Source organism: Balaenoptera physalus (genome assembly GCF_965194825.1).
Source record: "Balaenoptera physalus genome assembly, chromosome: 4".
In the NCBI taxonomy this organism is placed as follows: domain Eukaryota; kingdom Metazoa; phylum Chordata; class Mammalia; order Artiodactyla; family Balaenopteridae; genus Balaenoptera; species Balaenoptera physalus.
The window spans coordinates 71,338,700-71,361,082 of NC_138891.1; the positions used below are offsets into that span (position 1 = coordinate 71,338,700).

At 38.0% G+C, this 22,383-nt stretch overlaps 1 protein-coding gene and 1 pseudogene across 11 annotated transcripts in view; both read right to left on the bottom strand.

Moving 5' to 3' along the window:
• ATP13A4 (ATPase 13A4) overlaps positions 1–22,383 on the bottom strand; it is a 139,034-nt gene that overhangs the window by 65,881 nt on the left and 50,770 nt on the right. For 9 of the 10 annotated variants that reach the window (XM_082461434.1, XM_082461430.1, XM_082461433.1 and 6 more), the window contains exons 3-7: positions 14,431–14,577; positions 5,668–5,738; positions 5,497–5,577; positions 3,924–3,993; positions 2,279–2,413 (exon numbers count right to left, since the gene is read on the bottom strand). In XM_082461434.1, the coding sequence (XP_082317560.1) occupies positions 2,279–2,413; positions 3,924–3,993; positions 5,497–5,577; positions 5,668–5,738; positions 14,431–14,577 (504 nt within the window). The remainder of the gene's footprint in view (positions 1–2,278; positions 2,414–3,923; positions 3,994–5,496; positions 5,578–5,667; positions 5,739–14,430; positions 14,578–22,383) is intronic. The other variant, XM_082461432.1, reaches the window with a different exon arrangement.
• On the bottom strand, positions 16,679–19,665 carry LOC309660652 (developmental pluripotency-associated protein 3 pseudogene; annotated as a pseudogene). Its single transcript, XR_014268364.1, has 2 exons — positions 18,299–19,665; positions 16,679–18,093 (listed from the first exon to the last, which is right to left on the bottom strand). The product of XR_014268364.1 is annotated as a developmental pluripotency-associated protein 3 pseudogene (transcript).

Consider the following 22,383-nt stretch of genomic DNA (forward strand, 5'->3'; position numbering starts at 1 on the left):
CCGTTTTTTAAAAAACCAGGTAGAGGAGGATGAACTATAAAAAGAGAATGGAAGAGCAGCTAGAGAGGTGGAGAGTGTGTTGTCACTGAAGCCAAAGGGAAAGCTCGGGAGCAGTTAACAGTGTCAAATGCAACTGAGAGGTTTAGTGAAGTCTACGCTGTGGAAGAAAGTATACACTGTGGGAGGGGAATCATGAAATCAGCAAGCAAAAGACCAACCACTCAATAAAAATTAATGAGGGACATGAATACGGTTCACAGTAAAAGAAATACAAATAGCTTAAAACATGAGCAAGTGCTCAACTCACAATGGAGAACATGCTATTATAGTTATGAAATTCTATTTTCATTTATATTGGCAAAAATAAGGAAAATAAACACTCATCTACTCTTGGGAGAAGTGTATATTGGCATTACTTGTTTAAGGGGCATTTGACAATGTCTAGTAAAAAAATAGATTTGGCTTATGATTAAGCAATTTCAAATATAGAAAATATATATCTCCTTATCAATACAGATATGTTTTACATACATTTACATGTAATATAAATTATATATACTTGTGATTTATACATATTTGCAAATACATATATGTGGATGTATGAAAAGATATATATGCAAATATCCTCAATGCAGCATTGTTTTAATAGCAAAAGACTAGAAACAGCCTAAATATCCATCAATATAAGACTGGTTTTAAAATTATGGTACATTTAGAGAAAATATATTTGTGCAGATACAGAAAGATATTTAAGATACATTAGGTGAAAAATGCAAGTGCATAACAGTGTATATACTAGTATACTTCCATTTGTGTAAAACAAATTAATGCACATGTGTTTAACAGTGCTAAAAGTATATAGAACATCTGGTCCCAGTGGATGCCTCTTAAAAGGAGACCCAGACACTGAAAGAACTAAGGTGGGAGGAGTATTTACTTCTCATTTACACTATTTTGTTCTTGTGAACTTTTTTTATTATGTCCATATATTACTCCTTCTATTAAGAAAAAAGACTAGCTAGTTTTAAAAAGTACTGTTTTTTGATTTTAAAACTATCTATGAGCCTTAGGATTATAGTGGTGACCTTAGCAAGAGCTGTTTGAATGGAGTCCTAAGAGAGGAAGCCAGCTCCATATAGATGAGAAATGAGAGGGAGATGAGTAAATGAAGAGAGGTGCATAATGAGCTTGAGAAGTTCTGCCATCAAAGGGAGAAAAGAGGTAGAGTAGTAGCTGAAGTTTGAAGCATGGTCAAAAGAAGAGATTTTTTCATTTGTTTCTGTTTTTTTTTTGTTTGTTTGTTTTGTTTTGTTTTTAAGTTGGGAGAAGCTTGAGCATGTTTAAATGCTGATGGGAAGGCTCTTAGGGAGAGGGAATGAGAAAAAGAGTCATTCACTGACCCCATAAGCATGCTGAGAAGGTGGAAAGGATGCTATCAAAAGCACAAGCAGAGGGCACCTCCTCCTCTGTAATGAGAGATCAGGTCAGGAGGGAGGTGGAGACAAAAGTCATCTGGCAGTAAGAGGGTGTGGAATTGAGCAAATTCCTATCTCATGATTTCTATCTTTGTGGGGAAAAAAAAAAAGCAATAAGATAGATTATCAGCTGAATTAGAGGAAAAGTGGAATGTGGGCAGTTAGGCATCTCAGAAACTTGAAGGAAGATTTGGTTTGAGAACTTAATTCCGGAGAATGGGAGAGCACATTGACCAGAGACATATAGAAACCTTGGGCAGATGAGGTCGGTATTCATGGATTTATAGCGCAATCAACCAACCTGTACTGTGTGATTTTTTTCCCAGCAGCACCTAGATCCCCTTGTGTAGGCATAAAGAAAGCCAAGAGTTGGACTGGGGTTTTGACAAATGATTACCAGCCAAACAGAAAGGACAAAGATATTAAACACTCCTTATTAAATATTAAAGACTCCTCCACCTCCACCCCTTTTCCACCATCTTCAAGACCCATCAGTAGTCTCTACACATATTTTTTCACTTATTCACAATTCATAAATATTTGCATTTTCTTCTCAATAATCAGCCTTAGTAAGCTAAAGAGAGGGAAAAAAATAACTTGAAAGGTTAGGGATTGGGATGGGAAGGAAAGGAAAGAACTAGAATTTGTTGAGCATCAGCTATTGTGCTAGATATTTACAAACGTGGTCTCATTTGTTATGGAGTGGGCAATGACTATTTTCCGATTATATTCTTTTCAAACAAAATTTCAACAAAGTCACAACTCTTTCTTTCTCAGACCATACGATTGGTGGAAAAACTCACCTCTCTGAGATCATATACAGTCAAAGCAATGGAAATGATCGACATGATTATGATAGCAAAAGCATACTCCTTATAGTCTTCGCTAAACCACAGACAGACACTGAAGAGCTGAAATATGTAAAATGGATTTAAAACCTGTTGGCAGCATAAAAACAGGAAGACAAGGGAGATATTTAGGTTTTACACTTAGCTATTCATTGACTTGTTTGTTATCATAATCATCTCCATGACATAAATCGCCCCACCCAATATTCTTAGTCTTATTATATTTATGCAGCAATTATCATGTGCCAGATACTGCACTAAGCAACTTTACCTGAATTTACTCATTTAATTCCCATAATTATCTTAGTATCCAGAAGTTATTACTTATCTCCATTGTAAAGATGAAGAAACTGGGCCTTATATGTTGAGAAACTTGCCCGAGGTCACAGAGCCACAACTGTTACAGACCAGGACTTGAACCCAGGCAATCTGGCCCCAGAGCACTTATTTTTAATCACCACTGCTCGTTATACTTTACAAAGTATTGTCTCATGTATCACCATGTTGACCGTCACAACAGTTGTGTGAGGAGTAGATATTATCATGTCCAGTTTACATTGAGTGGTCTTTGGAACCTGACCTACTGGTCAGGTTTACAAAGTTAAAATGCTTTCTAGTTGTTCTTCTCTATGATACAACATTGCCATATCTGAAGCCATTAAAGTACTTTAGATTAATGTATGAGTTGAAGACTAAATTTTCTCATAAATAGAGAGCCAAGCTGAAAGGACTAATCTAGATAATTGAGCATCTAGAACACTATGAGAGAAAGCAGAGATTAACTCCAACAGTTGTAATCCTGCCTGGGATAAAACATTTTGTGCCCTTACTCAAATTCCCTCTAGTTGATTTCCATCTTTCTAAAATAGGAACAGTAATCTTTGCCTCTGGTTAGGGAACAAGCACACAGAAACTTTTCTTATCAGTTTCCTCTGCTCTGTTTCATGACTTAAAACTTGCTAGAAATATTGAGAAAGTAGCTGGAGTTTAGTAAGTCTTTTTTAAGTCAAGGAGGAGTGGAGGTACCATGCAGGAGAGGACCCAGAGTACAGCTGTAAGGTTGTAGTATCATAATAATCACGGTAAAATGGAAAATGAGCCCAGTGATAGAGTCAAACAGAAAAAATTCAATGTAGTAAATTATGGTCAAATCTTTCTTTCCCTCCCACACGCACATTGAGATCAGTAGAACTAATAAGGCTGAACAGATGTTTTCTTCCTACAGTTTTGGATGCTAATGCAATTGTATATGTTGCCCATAAGAAAGGGATTGAGTTGTTTAAGTTTTAATTATTATTTTAGTTTCACAAAGATGAGACAGGATAAAAAGTATAGGATTAAGAAAGAAAGAAAGAAAGGAAACCCTGTGTTCATCTAGTCTTTAAAGGATAAATAGACACATGAGCATCATATCTTATGCTGTAACAGGAAATGTGTGTGCAAAAATGGACCACAAGAAACAGTAGAGATATGAATATGCTTTGCATTCTTTTAAAATAGCCCAAATTACAGTTACTACTAACAAGTAGCATTCTTGATCATTTGACTAAAATCTAACCTTGTTATTTTCTAGCCAGCACCAAGAGAAAATACTGATTACCTCCTTGATGAGCAGTTTCCAGATGGGTGTGATTTCAACATCAATAGTATTTGGCCCACATATTAACCTCCTATAGGGAGAGATCACAGCTCACTCAGTTACTAATAATAAAAATGAAACTCATTTCTTACCCTTTCAAAAAAAAGTCTATTCCATGCTCACTTTCTCACTTGTGGGATCAACATATGCCTCCCTTATTACATAACATCACCATCTTTCTCAAAATAACTGGAGAGGGGGAGGGTTTCCAGGTGCAAAACCAATAAACATGATCATTTATTAAATTAAATATTTCCCTGATGGTAATTTGGGTATTTAATTTTAGTCATTGTTCCATTCAAGTAGTTTCAGGATTAGCACTCTCTCAACTCTGTCTCTCCCCAACTCTTGGCTCCATGGATGTGGGACAGAGGGCTCATTACAGGGGAACAGTTTTACTGATAAGGAATACCGGGCCTACTTTTCCTCCTCCTATTCAGTTCTGGGAAGCTGCAGAATTTGTTTTAATGTGAGTGAAAAGGTGTTGAACTCTCAAAAATAACTCCACAGTTATACCGCCCTTTAATTGAAAACTCAGAGATGTGTTTCTTTGATTACACAGAGCAATGACACTCTATGAGTTATTTTGCTGTTGGGAATACTAAACACTTTCTCTGTGCCTTCTACATAGATGCTCAGACCAAAGAGCTTAACGGAATGTAAATACTACAGCAGCGCTTCTCAAACTTTAATGTTCATACAGACGGCCTTGTGGTCTTGCGAATGGGAAGATTCTGATTCAGTAAGGATGAGATGTGATCTGAGATTCTGCATTTCTAACAAGCACCCAGGTCATGCTGATGCTGCACTCTGAGTCCATTCAAAGAACCACCAAAGCTCCGCCCCAAAATGGGGTGGAGGGGAATGCAGTAATCGTAGAAACTTAGGACAGCAAGGTGTTTACAGAGTTCTCCTCCCCTTTTTAACAGTTAGGAAACTGAAGCCCAAAAAGGAGAAGCCATTTGCTCAAAGCCACAAGTGAATTAGTGACAGACTCTTGGCATTCAACCCAATGCCCTTCCCAAACCTCGCTCCCCTGCCCAGTAGATTATTTAGAATTGTGGAGCTACAAGTCTTGCATGATGTTCTTCTGCTGCTCTACAATTATTATTTAACTATGCTGTCATAGTATAATACATATTTCCTGATCACAGCCAAAACTGGTTCAACCTTATTATTATAGTAACCTTGAGGAACATTACGCAGAGTAGAAAGATAACTAAGCCTATAGTCAGAGATGCACTTCTTCCTCTATCACTTCCGTCTGTGTGACCTAGTTCAGGCCACTAAACCTCTCTGAGTCTCAGATTTCTCATCTGTTATACTGAGATGATGAGGATGTCTGTTCTAACTCCCCCACGAGGTTGCATGAAGAGAGGTAATGCATATAAAAGCATTTAATTTAATAATACTAAATAGAGCATTACAACATATTTTGATGTTGAACAGTTAAGATAACCGTTTCCTGGGCTCTCTTTTTCACTAACTGGTGACAGTCGTTCTGAGCTGGTGTAGATAAAAATATACGTGGTACCTAATCTCTTGTTCTTCTGTTGTTAGACCTGATCCAAACTTTACATGTATCTTGGCAGAACTGAGCCAGTCTTCCAAAGAGCTAAAATAATAACAATGAGACAGACATACTGAGCAAAATATTTTTGAAATAATATTTTTCTTTTCAGATGCAATTGCTCAAACAACTTACCCAATTTTCTGAAACTGTCCTTCCAAGTTGTTCCAAACATACCTTATTTTCTGCACTTTTATGCATCTCACCTGCAAAAGAAAAGTCCTAAGAAATCTCCAGTTTGAGGATCAGTAAATACATAGCAGCTCAGTGACTAAAGAAGCATTCGTGGAAGAAGCAAAGATAGAGCCCTAGTATACTTATTTAAGATTTATCCTTTCCTAACAAATTCTATCCTTGGCTACTACACAAATGGCATTCTTTATTAGAAGTCATCATTCAAGCAACGTGTATCATGGGCCTACTACATGGATAAGTATATAAGTAAAACTCAGCCTCTGCATTCCACTACTTGATAACCAAACAAGGGAAGAAAATATGTTATGAAAGGGAAAACTATACCGTACAATCAAATTATGCACATGTCAAAGAAATGAAAACATAATAAAGTAAAAATTATAGTATTGAAATGCTGTAGAAATACAGAGAGGGTAGATGACAGAAGGTATCATGGAGAAGAAGAATCTGAGCTGCATCCTTAAAGGATTGGAAGAATTTTGCTCAGGTGAGAAGGGAAGAAGGCATTTCAAAGAGATTATACACAATTTAGTTGTGAGGGAGGGGTAAGTGAGGGGAGCCTATTTGACAGCAGAAAGGAGAATGAGGCTGGAAGGATAAATAAAGACCAGATGATGCATCCTTAAGTGCTAGCATGAGTATTTAGAACTTTCTTTTGTAAGCAATGGATTTTCAAAGTAACCTATGGAAGAGACACTGAAGACACAGTCTAAAAGATTAGACTGGCAGCAGGTTCTAGAAGACAGTGAGATGGCTATTGCAAGAAAATGAACTCTAGGAAGCAAGCATCTGAGGGTGTTGGCAATGGAAAGAAAGGTTAATGCTTATGACGTAATGCCTTCTTGTTTTTGATTTCTTTAAGCAACTTTACATATAAATCTGAATTTCCATTAACAGGTGACCTAATTAAGTACAAAGAGAAATGGTAAGACTGTCATATTATTATGGAGCAATGGTTATAACCTCATTTTGCCCATTGGAATCAACTGGGGAGTTTTAAAGAATACTGATGTCTGGGTCCCACTCCCAGAGAGATTCTAATTTCCTTTGTCTGGGGTACAGCCTGGGCATAAATAGTTTTAAACTTCCTCAGGTAATTCTAATGTGCAGCCAAAGTTGAGAAACAGTGTCCAAGACTTCCTTTTATATCTGCTCTTATCATTGTGTCCTTGAGAAATTCAATGAAATTTCTCTGCACCTCAATTTTCCCATGAATAAATTAAGGCAATTGGCCAGATCATTTCTAAGTTCCACTGCAGCTCCTCTGAATAAGTTCTATACCTATGAGTATTATAGTCTGTATAAACATTAGATAAAATATAAAACTTGGAAGAGCATATAGTTGGTACATAACAAGTGCTCAACACATTTTTTATTAAATAAATAAATGAGTGCTTTTCACAACCACATGTCAACTAGAAATAGAATTTTTTTTCTTTTTTATAAATTGAAGTATAGTTAATTTACAATGTTGTGCTAATTTCTGCTGTACAGCAAATTAATTCAGTTATACTGTATAGACTTTCTTTTTAATATTCTTTTCCATTATGGTTTATCACAGGATATTGAATTTAGTTCCCTGTACTATACAGTAGGACCTTGTTGTTTATCCATTCTATATATGCTAGTTTGCATCTGCTAATCCCAAACTCTGACTCCATCCCTGCCCCCTTGGCAACCACAATAGAAATAAAGTTTAAATCCCTAAGCTCCAAGACCTGGGTTACTTCAAATGACTTTTAACCTTGTCCAATAAATATATATATGTAAACTTACTGTGGTAGTCATTTCATGATGTATGTAAATCAAATCATTATACTGTACACCTTAAACTTATACAGTGCTCAGTGCTGTGTGTCAATTATATCTCAATAAAACTAGAAGAAAAAGAATATATGTGTATGTGTGCACCCATACACACATTCATAGTTACCAAGTGAGCGTATTAAATACTGTATTTTTTATTTTACAGAATGGATTTATTTCAATGTGTTGGTTGCAAAATAATGTAAAAAAAAAAAATTCTATCTTCCAATTGACTTTCAGTATAAAATTGGAGTGAATTGCCACTGGGAACAATTCTTCCTTCACAAGCTACAAGTTAAGGTGAGGGAACATGACCAGCCTGGGGTGTGTTAGTTGTCATGGCCCATCTTGGAGTCTCGAGTTTTTTGCCTCACATTTTCCTTTCCTTTCCAGTATTCTCTACAATTTTACAAATAGAGCTAGACTGTGATCACAGCTACTGTTTACTGAGCACTTGGGGGGTGGGGTTCTTGTCTTTTTAATCATCCTGTGGTGGGACAGATATTATCTTCATTTCCACTTTGCTGCTTAAGTTCATTTTGATTAAGTAACTTGCCCAAGACCACATCTATTAAGAAACAGGGCTGGGACTTCCCTGCTGGTGCAGTGGTTAAGAATCTGCCTTCCAATGCAGGGGACACAGGTTCGAGCCCTGGTCCAGAAAGATCCCTTGTGCTGCGGAGCAACTAAGCCCATGCCCCACTACTACTGAGCCTGTGTGCTGCAACTACTGAAGCCCGCAAACCTACAGCCCGTGCTCCACAACAAGAGAAGCCCCTGCAATAAGAAGCCCATTCACCCCAACGAAGAGTAGCCCCTGCTCGCTGCAACTAGAGAAAGCCCACGCGCAGCAACGAAAACCCAACACAGCCAAAAAATAAAAGAAAGAAAGAAAGAAAGAAACAGGGCTGGAAATTGAACTCGAGCCCCTCTAGCCCCCAAGTCTAGTCTCTGAAGGATCTAATAGTCAAGCTAGTCTCAGAAGACAGTCTGAAAATCCCATAACTTCCAGTATTCAAGTTGTATAAAGTGAGAGTTGCCTACTTTATTAATTCTGTAAGTTCAAAAATTCAAGTTAGAAAAAATGTAAAAGACAAACGATGGTAGAATGTGAGATCCCTGCTCAGTTAGAGAACCTAGATCAATAGGCTGTGAGAAAGTTATATAACATAATAGATACAAAACAGCAGATGAAGGCAGCAATAATGAGGAACAAAGAGGTTACTGATAAGTTTTATGTCAGGCCAGAAAATGGAAAATCCCATTATCTCCTGACAATTTCTGAGGCTATTCATCACAGAGTGAGAAGAATGACTCCATCATAGGCCTTTTAAATATCTTTGAGATTCCCCAAGCAGGAAACATCTCTGCCTGGAGTTTCTCGGCTTCCCTCTTCACGTCCAGAGGCTCTGAAAGCTGATAAGTGGATGTTAAGCATAATATTTGCAAAGGGTGAAGTTTATTTGCCCATTGCCTGGAACTTCAGACCAAGAAACAGTAATTAGGAAATCAAGGATCAGCTGTGGGGTGATTTTCATCTTTCTGCTCAGAACCAGAAATTGTTTCAACCTCAGGCATCCCACCCTTCATTTCTTGTTGGAACAAGTTGTAAGAGCATCCTGTTTAACAGGTTAAGCCATGGGTTTCACTTTTGTGTGTAATCCTACAAAATAGCCCTTGGAGTCTCCTCTTAGCCTACATTTGCTGCAGTCTCCAAACTCCCCCTATGTGGTCCTGAACGGTTATCATTTTGCTATTGTGTTATTGCTGTCATTGTCATCATTGTTGCTGTGGCTAAACCTGTGACATATCTTCCAATTTTAATAAAAGTTTCAGTCCTTTATATGAATATAGCTCATTACCACTCACAAATCACCTTATTATTCTTCTTTTCATTTTAGTTTCACGACAGCCCTGAGAAACAGGCAGAGAAGGCATTACTACTCTTATTTTATAAATAAGAAACTCAAGACCCCGGGAGGCAGTAACCAACCAAACTTCCTATGTTGTATGCTGGTAAACAAAGATATCAAGCCTGGGTGCCAGAACTTTCCATTTCAAGACCCCTGCCCTCTCCTCACATTTTGTTTGTTTATTTGAACATTTCTCCATTTGTCTGTCCACTTATTTGTTTGATGCAATTAAATATGGTGGAGGTCAATAATATTCTGAGGCCATGTCCATAGGCTGATTTGGTTTGTCTATCCTCAGGTGAATGGCCATCTAAAAAAATTAAGCAATCTGTTGGTTGGGTGCTTCATCTCCTTTGATTTTGTTTATTTTGGCAGTTAAGACAACTGGGTCATAACAATTGACAGAAGAGAAACTGCTCAGCAATTGAATTTTATTATTTTAAAAAATTGACCTTGAGCTCATAAAACCAATTTAAACAGCCGTCTACACATATATAGATTGAAGAGAAAGCAGTCTGTGTTATAAAATATGTTTTTAGTATGAATGTTAACTAGTCATAATCCAAGTAATACTAATTTAATATGATGGGAAAGGAGTAAACCAAATACATTTGAATGATAAGATCATTTTACAAACATAAACTTACTAGAATATTTTTGAGGGGGTTACCTTTACCATAAGACAAGCCCTGTTGCATAGATTATAATATAGGGCATGATGCTACTAACAGTTAGTATGCACTGAGCATCTACTATATACCTGCCACCATACTGATCTTTGTATTTCTTAATTTACTGAATTTTATCAATTAATATTAGAGGTAGGCAATATCATCATTTTATACATGAGAAAATTGAGGCTCAGCAGAGTTTAGTAATTGACCCAAGGCTGCACATTTTTGAGGGATGAAGCTGAAATTTGAATTGAGCTCTGTCTGGCTCCAAAATCCATGTTCTTCATAATGTCCTATACTGTCAGTTAAAGATTGGCACAGTGGAGGATCAATCCAAGAAGAAGATATAACAATTATAAATATATAACATAGGAGCCCCTCAACACATAAGGAAAAGGCTAACAGCTATAAAAGAGGAAATTGACAGTAACACAAAAATAGTGGGGGACTTTAACACTTCACGTACACCAATGGACAGATCATCCAGACAGAAAATTAATAAGGAAACAAAAGTTTTAAATGACACAATAGACCAGATAGATTTCATTGATATCTACAGGACATTCCATCCAAAAACAGCAGATTACACTTTCTTCTCAAGTGCACACAGAACATTCTCCAGGATAGATCACATCTTGGGTCACAAATCAAGCCTTGGTAAATTTAAGAAAATTGAAATCATATCAAGCATCTTTTCCAACCACAATGCTATGAGATTAGAAATAAATTACAGGGGAAAAAATGTAAAAAACACAAACACATGGAGGCTACACAATATGTTACTAAATAACCAAGAGATCACTGAAGAAATCAAAGAGGGAATCAAACAATACCTAGAGAAAAGTGACAATGAAAACATGACAATCCAAAACCTATGTAATGCAGCAAAGCAGTTCTAACAGGGAAGTTTATAGCAATACAATCCTACCTCAAGAAACAAGAAACATCTCAAGTAAACAATCCAAACTTACACCTAAAAGAACTAAAGAAAGAAGAACAAACAAAACCCAAGTTAGTAAAAGGAAAGAAATCATAAAGATCAGAGCAGAAATAAATGAAATAGAGACAAAGAAAACAATAGCAAAGATCAATAAAACTAAAAGCCGGTTCTTTGCAAAGATAAACAAAATTGATAAATCTTTAGCCAGACTCATCAAGAAAAAGAGGGAGAGGACTCAAATCAATAAAATTAGAAATGAAAAAGGAGAAGTTACAATGGACACTACAGAAATACAAAGTATCATAAGAGACTACTACAAGCAACTTTATGCCAATAAAATGGGCAACCTAGAAGGAATGGACAAATTCTTAGAAAGGTATAAGCTTCCAAGACTGAACCTAGAAGAAATAGAAAATATGAACAGACCAATCACAAGTAATGAAATTGAAACTGTGATTAAAAATCTTCCAACAAACAAAAGTCCAGGACCAGATGGCTCCACAGTTGAATTCTATCAAACATTTAGAGAAGAGCTAAAACCCATCCTTCTCAAAACTCTTACAAAAAATTGCAGAGGAAGGAACACTCCCAAACTCATTCTACAAGGCCACCATCACCCTGATACCAAAACCAGACAAAGACAATACAAAAAAGAAAATTACAGACCAGTATCACTGATGAATATAGATGTAAAAATCCTCAACAAAATACTAGCAAATAGAATCCAACAGCACATTAAAAGGGATCATATACCATGTTCAAGTGAGATTTATCCCAGGGATGCAAGGATTCTTCAAAATATGCAAATCAATCAATGTGATACACCATATTAACAAGTTGAAGAATAAAAACCATATGATCATCTCAATAGATGCAGAAAAAGCTTTTGACAAAATTCAACACCCATTTATGAAAAAAACTCTCCAGAAAGTAGTCGTAGAGGGAACCTGCCTCAACATAATAAAGGCCATATACAACAAACCCACAGCAAACGTCATTCTCAGTGGTGAAAGACTGAAAGCATTTCCTCTAAGATCAGGAACAAGACAAGGATGTCCATTCTCACCACTATTATTCACATAGTTTTGGAAGTCCTAGCCATGGCAATCAGAGAAGAAAAAGAAATAAAAGGAAAACAAATGGAAAAGAAGAAGTAAAACTGTCACTGTTCGCAGATGACATGATACTATACATAGATAATCCTAAAGATGACAACAGAAAACTGCTAGAGATAATCAATGAATTTGGTAAAGTTGCAGGCTACAAAATTAATGCACAGAAATCTCTTGCATTTCTATACACTAACAACGAGTGATTAGAAAGAGAAATTAAGGAAACAATCCCATTCACCACTGCAAAAAAAAAGAATAAAATACCTGGGAATAAACCTACCTAAGGAGGTAAAAGACCTGTACTCAGAAAACTATAAGACACTGATGAAAGAAATCAAAGATGACAGAAACAGATTGAGAGATATACCATGTTCTTGGATTGGAAGAATCAATATTGTGAAAATGACTATACTACCCAAAGCAATCTACAGATTCTATGCAATCCCTATCAAATTACCAATGGCATTTTTTACAGAACTAGAACAAAAAAATCTTAAAATTTACATGGAGACACAAAAGACCTCAAATAGCCAAAACAATCTTAAGGGAAAAAAACAGAGCTGGAGGAATCAGATTCCCTGACTTCAGACTATACTACAAACTTACAGTAATGAAGACAATATGGAACTGGCACAAAAAACAGAAATATAGATCAATGGAACAGGACAGAAATCCCAGAGATAAACCCACGCATATATGGTTAACTAATCTGATAGTGGATAAAGGAGGCAAGGATATACAATAGAGAAAAGACATTCTCTTCAATAAGTGGTTCTGGGAAAACTGGACAGCTACATGTAAAAGAATGAAATTAGAACACTCCCTAACACCATACACAAAAATAAACTCAAAATGGATTAAAGACCTAAATGTGAGGCCAGGCACTATAAAACTCTTACAGGAAAACATAAGAAGAACACTCTTTGACATAAATCACAGCAAGATCTTTTTTGACCCCCCTCCTAGAGTAATGGAAATAAAAACAAAAATAAAAAAATTGGACCTAATGAAATTTAAAAGCTTTTGCACAACAAAGGAAACTATAAACAAGACAAAAAGACAACCCTCAGAATGGGAGAAAATATTTGCAAATGAATCAATGGACAAAGGATTAATCTCCAAAATATATAAACAGTTCATGCAGCTCAATATTAAAAAAACAAACAACCCAATCAAAAAATGGGCAGAAGATCTAAACAGACATCTCTCCAAAGAAGATATACAGATGGCCAAAAGGCACATGAAAAGCTGCTCAGCATCACTGGTTATTAGAGAAATGCAAATCAAAACTACAATGAGGTATCCCCTCACACCGGTTAGAATGGGCATCATCAGAAAATCTACAAACAAATGCTGGAGAGGGTGTGGAGAAAAGGGAACCCTCGTGCACTGTTGGTGGGAATGTAAATTGATACAGCTACTATGGAGAACAGTATGGAGGTTCCTTAAAAAACTAAAAATAGAATTACCATATGACCCAGCAATCCCACTACTGGGCATATACCCAGGGAAAACCATAATTCAAAAAGTCACATGCACTCCAGTGTTTATTGCAGCACTATTTACAATAGCCAGGTCATGGAAGCAACCTAAATGCCCAACGACAGAATGGATAAAGAAGATGTGGTACATGTATACAGTGGAATATTACTCAGCCATAAAAAGGAATGAAATTGGGTCATTTGTAGAGATGTGGATGGATCTAGAGACTGTCATACAGAGTGAAGTAAGTCAGAAAGAGAAAAACAAATATTGTATATTAACGCATATATGTGGAATCTAGAAAAATGGTACAGATGAAGCGGTTTGCAAGGCAGAAATAGAGACACAGATGTAGAGAAAAAATATATGGACACCAAGGGGGGAAAGTTGTGTGTGTGGGGGTGGGGGGGGTGGGATGAATTGGGAGATTGAGATTGACATATATACACTAATATGTATAAAATAGATAACTAATAAGAACCTGTTATATAAAAAATAAATAAATAAAATAAAATTGAAATAAAAAAGCTTACAAGTAGATAAAAAAGAAGATTGGCACAGTGGAGGAACTGAATTTAATCTTTTTGTATTGAAGTATAGTAGCTGTACAATATTATATAATTTCAGGTGTACAATATAGTGATTCACAATTTTTAAGGGTTATATTCCATTTATTGTTATTCTAAAGTTTTGGCTATATATAAATTTAATCTTGTACTTGGAGGGAAAAATGATTAAATTTCTTTAGCACCTGCAGGAGCCGTAAGTGTACTTACCTTTAGGTCTGGCTTTCTTATGGCTCTATTTATGATATATTCCTCATCTGTGATGAGAGGGTGGTCAGGAATGAGCTGAAATGCACTGTTCAATGCTGACAGGCAGATCCACACTACCTTTTTCCAAGAGTAAGTTTGGAATTCATCCTGAGGAAATAAACACCGAAACCCCCGTGAAGTTAAGAGAGGTCATCAGTCTAAAATTCAACCTGAAAAACATCATTTTAATATAATTCTGTATGTTTACAGAGTTAAACATTCTTGACAGAGTCCTATGCCTTTGAAATCTGGTAGATCTAGCGCCTTGAGGGGAAAAGTCTTGCCATCACTTACTGAGGAATCAGGATGTGAATACTGGCACACACAACAACGCTCAAGAGTCATGAGGCAGATGATCAGGTAAGAGCTAGTTTTCCCTATTACCCTCCAACCATGGGGCTACGACCAGATACAAATTTCACAGGGGAAGAAAAAAAAAAAGCAAGCATTCCAAAGTGTTTCTGTAGGTCTCAAGGGTTAGGAGACCAGGTCAACAGGACCATTCCCATGTTTTGAGGCTTAACAATTCCATCTCTTCCAGAACAACCTCTTTAACACCCTCTTGGGTTGGGGGGGGTGTGGTTTGGGGGACTGTCACTATACTAATTTTGAAAGATTGTCACTGTCCTTCCCTTGTGTTCCCAATTACCTTCTGCCTTGCATTCTCTTAGTTCTTCTAGACTATCTTGAAGGTAAGGACCATGTTTTACTGTCCCTTATATCCCATCCACATGGGGAATTTTGATCTGCTCAGTGAAAGTCTGATGAATGGATGGGAAAAATACTGAAAATATGAACTGAGCATGTCCAAGGGTAATTGTCAAGATGTTAGCACAGGTAGCATTGAGGAAGGTATCTTCATGCGTGACCCTAATTGAAGCTGCTTCCCTTTGCAGTTCATTGATGACTCCAACACAAAATAAAACTAGAGGGAGCAGCGCTGGATTGAGTAACAGGTACCACAATGGTCCCTTAGAGACTGATGTGATAATAAGAGTTTACTATCTGAATGGGTAAATGTCACACATAAATTCCACTCGGATGTCTGGTAAACCTTGGGAGCAAGGAAGAATGGCCAGGGAAGTCAAGCCTGGGAAACAATTTGATGCGTGGGAATGTAGGTCAGAACCAGGGATTGTCTCCACCACACCCACTTTTGCCATGAAGAGTGTCTGAGCTGACTCTGCAAAAGGTAGTGAGAAGGGTTAGTAGTTGTAGCTAATCTCTTACATTGATTCTCCTCAGGAGAGGCCCACCTCCATGCCTTTGCTCCTGCTGCTTCCTCAGCCTGGAATGCGCATCCTTCTCTCCTCTCTTTAAGTCTTCATGGGGCTAGATCTTTTTTTTTTTAATAAATTTAACATGATTACAACAAATAAGTTTTTTCACTAGTCAATGATTTTCAAATGCATACAGCAGTCAAGACGGCCTTGCCTCTAGGAACAGCTTGCAAGTTTAACAAAACCTCAAGACCACCCACATTCACCCATGCTGTAGACCATGATGGTTTGAGTAGTTCTAAGTAGGACAACCTCTGAAGCCCTACTTTGGTGGATATTAATATTTAATATCCCTTTTTACATCACTGTTGAACTTCTTTGCCATTTGTTTGCACAGTCGTCCAGGTTTGGGCTATTTCTGCTTCATTCTGAATACCACCAGGTCTCTAGTTGCTTTGCAACTGGATTCTCTTTTTTTTGGCCACACCACGCAGCTTGTGGGATCTTAGTTCCCCAATCAGGGATCAAACCCAGGCCCTGGGCAGTGAAAGAGCAGGAGTCCTAACCACTGGACTGCCAGGGAAGTCCCATGTACCCAATTCTTTTATATATATATATATATATTTTTTTTTTAAGTTACCATCTTTTTTTAATTATTATTATTTTTTTAATTTTATTTATTTATTTATTTATTTATTTATTTATTTATTTATTTATTTATGGCTGTGTTGGGTCTTCGTTTCTGTGCGAGGGCTTTCTCTAATTGTGGCGAGCGGGGGCCACTCTTCATCGCGGTGTGTGGGCCTCTCACTGTCGTGGCCTCTCTTGTTGAGGAGCACAGGCTCCAGACGCACAGGCTCAGTAGTTGTGGCTCACGGGCCCAGCTGCTCCATGGCATGTGGGATCTTCCCAGACAAGGGCTTGAACCCGTGTCCCCTGCATTGGCAGGCAGATTCTCAACCACTGCGCCACCAGGGAAGCCCCTTTAATATATTTTTAAAGCGAACAAAAGATAGTTGGAGGGCAGAAGATGAGTTTTATGTATCTCTTTTATCCCACAAAGAAATCCAGGTCTGTGTACACTTAGGTTATGAAAGAAAATAACTGAACTAAATCACCATTGGGGCTACATCTTCCCTTAGTATTATATACCACTATCATTCTTTCAATTCCTTCCAACCAAGACCAACTGATAACTTCTTCCAAGAGGTTAATATGTGCAAATATCTGTGCCCTTGTTTTCTAACCTTACCCAAATGTATAAAATTCCTTCCCAACAGGACAAATCACAAAATATAGAATGCCAGATATTTACACCCTAGGAATATGATAGGGATAAGTATTATTCAGTTAATACATAGCCAGCAAAAACAAGTCTAAAATAACAAGAATTTTTTTAAAGGTACTCAAATAAGTCTCAAATTTTAATAAAATCCTCTATAAACACATTTATTTGCTACTGAAAATTGAAACAACGCATCAAAAATTTTTATTACAATTCAACACGCTGTTCTAACAATGCTGTGGTCAAGCCACCCAACGTTTTCTTCCCTTTCCTTCCACACAAGTTAATTTGTTTCACAAAGTGGAACTAAAATATATTCAAGTCATTCAAATGCAAGCTACATAGATTCCTTATAAGTTACTGTATTAAGGTAGAAAAGAGATGCAAGAAAAAAGGACATCACAGAACTTGTAATACAGGTGATCGAAATATTGGTACACAATCCTTCCCAAGCTTCACAATGATCCTAAAATTACCAGGAAGAAAAAATAGTACAAGAATAAGGTTTATGGCTCCTTCGACTCCATGTCATAATTACTGTAATACTTATTGTTGTAATAATTCTCATAATTATCCTCAGAAGGATCTCTATGAAACCGGCAAAAACGACAGCTACTTCTAAATCTTTGCCCTCTTGACTGAGTCTCAACATCATTCTGCCATGGTTCTCTTTGAGAGTTAGACCAAGGAACTCCTTTGCCGCAGCGTTTTTTAATAGATTGAATCAATTGAAAAACTGATTGTTCCATCTTATCTCTCCGATCAGTTAACACGGTCCTCACCCCTCTCCTATAGGGTATGGTTTCACCAAGTAACCGCCCAGTTGGTTGAGGCAGACATTCTGGTAGAATGAATGGCAGTTTGATACTAGGGTTGGGCGTCAGGTTACTGAGGTTCTTTATTAACACTTCAGACATAGGTTGAGAGGCAACTGGAATTGCCTGGGAATTTTCATCAATGGAAGTTTGAGGAGACTCCAGGGTCCAGGTTGGGTTAACCTCAGATGAATCCATTGGGAGTCTTATCACAGCTTGAAGCTCCTCCTAGACCTTTGGGTTCCAGTGGCGGGTGATGCTTTAGACTCAAATTGCTACAAAGCAGCCTGGAAGAACTATAGAGCTAAGAAAGAGGGAGAAAAATCCAAGCGGACACACGGTGGTGAGAGAAAAAGCCAACCTCATGGGGCTAGATCTTAACCATCCTTCAGGATCTGGCTCAAAGTTCATGTCATGGGAATCTCCCTAATTTCTCTGGGTGATCTGTCCTCTAAACCATCAGGGTATTTGAGATTCTCACCTCATGGCATTGCCCTTTGCCCCCTCACCTTATCATTCCTCTTGGACTGTGGGTAGGGATCATGTTTGATGAATGTCTGTGCTCCAGCCAGGCCTGGCACAGATTCTGAGAGAGAGAGAGGGAGAGGGAGAGAGCAGTGAGAAAAGGGAGAGGAGAGGGGAAAGCAAAGCAAAGGAAGTAGGGAGGGGAGGGAAAGGGAGAGGAAGGGAGGGGAGGGAAAGGGAGAGGAAAGGAGGGAAAGTGAAGGAGGATATGGAAAGAACAGAAAAAGAGAGGGAAGGAGGGGTGGGAGAGCGAGGAGGGGAAGGGGAAAAAAACCTTAGTAGAAATTTGGAAGTTAATGAATTAATTTTAAAAGCCAGTAAAATTGGCTATTACCGTATTTTTTGAAAAGATGACTAAATTAAATCAAATCAAATTTGCATGGAGTTACCTTCAAAGCCTAAGAATGACCAAAGATGGCTACATTTCCAATGACTAAGCCACTGAACTTGTGGCCATGTTCTAGATACTGTGGAATGTGCCAACAACTCCCTAGAACACACCTTGACATAGCTCAGCATTATACAGCTTTGCCTTTGACCACATCAAAAGGTCATGTGGTCTCTGTTATGAGAACAATTTTGAGTTCTAATAATAACGGTAATAAAAACAGTTAATATTTGTTTAGCACTTATTATGTTCTAGGCACATAATGCCACATGTGTATTCTTTCATTTAAAGTTTTAAAACCCTATAAGGTAGTTACTGTTCATTACCATCCCCATTCTACAAGTGAGGAAACTAAGTCGCGGTTGGTAAACATTAGAGCAGGGATTTGATGCCCTCATCCCCCAGCCCTTCCAGAGTCCCATCTTACCCTCTGCTCTATTCTACATTCTGTTCAACAATACAATTTGACTGGACTGCCACTTTTATATCCAGCCTGAACTAGAATTGCCAAAGAACAAAGTTTCAATGAAAAACTTGGTAAGAAAACACATAATTTGTAGGTAAATAGGAACACAAATTATAAAAATGGCATCAGGACCAGAGACCTCAGGCCACCAAGTAAGAACAATAAGGAAGATAAGCTCCTCTTGGTCCTCTTAAATGAAGCAAAATAATATTAACTACTAATTTTCAAATGATTGCTTCGCAGTTTATAAACACTTTTTGTGTCAGTTTTCCTATTTTAGGCTCACAATTCTTCAAAGTCAAAACTATGCTATCCATTTTGCAGATGAGAAAACTCTTCATCAACAAGGCTTAGAATTGCCCAAGCCGGTCTGGTATGGGGAGCAGGAGGGAACAGAGACCTGAGGTCAGGTTTTCCCACGCTATACCTTGGCTCCTTCCTCTTTGTTTCAACAAGTCGTCCCCACGGTGTTTGTGACTCATGTATAAAAATCACCTTGAGGGACTTCCCTGGTGTTCCAATGGTAAAGAATCTGCCTTCCAATACAGGGGACATGGGTTCAATCCCTGGTTGGGGAACTAAGATCCCACATGCCACGGGGCAACTAAGCCCACGTCACAAATACTGAGCTTGCACGCCTCAACGAGAGAGCCACGTGCTGCAAATCTACAGAGCCCATGCGCCCTGGAGCCCACGTGCCATAACTAGAGAGTGAAAACCAGCATGCCACAACTAGAGAGAAACTTGTGCGCTGCAGCGAAGAGCTCATACACTGCAAGGAAAGATCCTGCATTCTTCAACGAAGATCCTGCATGCTGCAACTAACACACGGCACAGCCAAAAATAAAATTAAATAAATAAATAAATAAAATGTTAATAAATAGATAAATAAATAAATATCACCTTGAATTCTAGACTCTGTAACAAATAGCATCCAGTTGCTCAGAATCTCTGATCTCCTAGCAACAGAAAATCTGATTCCCAAAATCAAGCTGTCACCCTTTGGCCCAGTGTGAAAGCAAACAGACCTCTAGACTGTAATCCCTAAAAAGGGAAAAGCAAATTGGAACATTGAAACTCCCCAGCTCCCACAGGCCAGTGTTAATCCAATGCACCAACTGCATGCTTTAGACTAGGCGAGTATTAAAGGCTGGAATTCATCTTATTACAGTCTGTAGCATGGCTAAATTGAAGGTGCTTGGATATATTTGCTCCATTCCTGTCATCGCCTCTACCTCTGGGGTCTTTTAACTCATAATTCTGTATAATGTAAAGTAGAAATCTACAGGCTAAATAAAGATGCCACAGTGAGACATTTTTCTTAGAATAAGGTAGTATCACTGACTTTTCTCTTGTTTACCACTCTGTTAAAGACTCTGTAAAATCATGCATATTTTAATAACTATAAATGAAAAGTAACCTTTAAAAAGTATATAATTTAAAATTTTTTTAATTAAAAAAAAGAAATTCATCCAACTTTTTAAGGGGGAAAAGACGGCAAAGAAAGGGAGGGAGGGACTTCCCTGGTGGGGCAATGGTTAAGAATACGCCTGCCAATGCAGGGGACGTGGGTTTGATCCCTGGTCTGGGAAGATCCCACATTAGCTGCCATGGAGCAACTAAGCCTGTGAGCCACAACTACTGAGCCCGTGTGCCACAACTACTGAAGCTCGTGTGCCTAGAGCCCTTGCTCTGCAACAAGAGAAGCCACTGCAATGAGAAGCCTGCATGCAGCAACAAAGACCCAATGCAGTCAAAAATAAATAAATAAACTAATAAATAAATTTTTTAAAAAAAAGAAAGGGAGGGAAAATGTGTCACTGTGAAGTGGTCACTGTGGGTGACCTCATCAACTTCTCTCCGTTTTTAGCTTGGTGTTGTCCAGTATGGAAAGAACATGGGCTCCTTTGTGAGTTCAAATCTCAGCTCCAAACCAAATTGAAAAATCATTGCAACTCTCTGAACCTAATTTTCTTTATCCAGGAAGTGGGGATGATGATACGCATTTCATGGATGCTTGAAGAATTAAATGCATAATGTGCATGACCTGGTCCGAGGTCTGGCCCATAGCTGGGTGTGACAAATATTGGTTGGGTGTAGCTCTGTACCTCATTTCCACAGTATGTTTTTCCTGAGATTTTTCTGTAACTAGGAACTTCTTTTCCCTTTAAGGAAACTTTAGAATCTCTAAGAGTCTATTTTCCTTTCTGGGAAAGAAGTGTATTTACCTAGAAACAGCTATTTCCACTTCAGTCTGTTTCCCAGCTCTCTCAAGCAGTTAATGATCTATAAAACACTTAAATGCACCAGAAGACCTACCACTTTAAATAATTGCTTTGTAATGCAGATAATCCAAATTGTTTGCCTGGCAAATCTAGACATTTTAACACCTCAAGTCTCCTCTTTACCTCCCCTTTACCAAGAGAATTAACCAGACCAGTCCTTGAACTCTAAAAGAGTAAGATTTAAAATAACTCGAGTGGATTTCAAAGAATGGAATGTATACAGAAGACTTGGGTTTGACCTGGACAGAAAAATAGAGAAGCAAACCTGGGCATTTTTTATTTCCTGTGGACCTCCACTTTCTGAACCTGAAAATGCCAGACTAACTCTTACATTGAATCAAGTGAGTGACCTTGCTTATCTTCTTCCAACCTTGCTATAAGCACCTCATCTCTTGAAATTTAAAAGCATTGCAGTGGTCACTTCAAGTTGAGGCCAATTCTATGACTTATCCCCCACCCCTTTTTTTCCTCTTTGCCACACAGCCAGCGGGATCTTAGTTCCCTGTAGAAATCACACCCGTGCCTCCTGCAGTGGAAGCAAGGAGTCTTAACCACTGGACCTCCAGGGGAGTCACTGACTCTTATGTAGGAGTTCATTCCACAACATGTAGTACTTCTGAGCTTGCCTTAAAAAGAAAATGTTACCCATTGCGAAGTTCCAAAGAGGTATTAGGAAATCAGTATTTTCCTAATACTGATTAGGAGAAAGAAAAAAGAAATTTCTTTTTTGGGGGATGGATACATTGCGGATGGATACATCTTGGATCTGAGTAAGGTACCTGCAAGAGTCCAGCTCTATTGTCTCCTTAGTGGTCCCAGAATTTGGTTGGAAGTCCTCTGTACTGAAACCTCCCACCTTGGTAGGAGACAGGGTGTCCTCTGTTACCAGCTACTGTCCTCCAAGATCTCACTCCCCACCTTCTCTGTTTT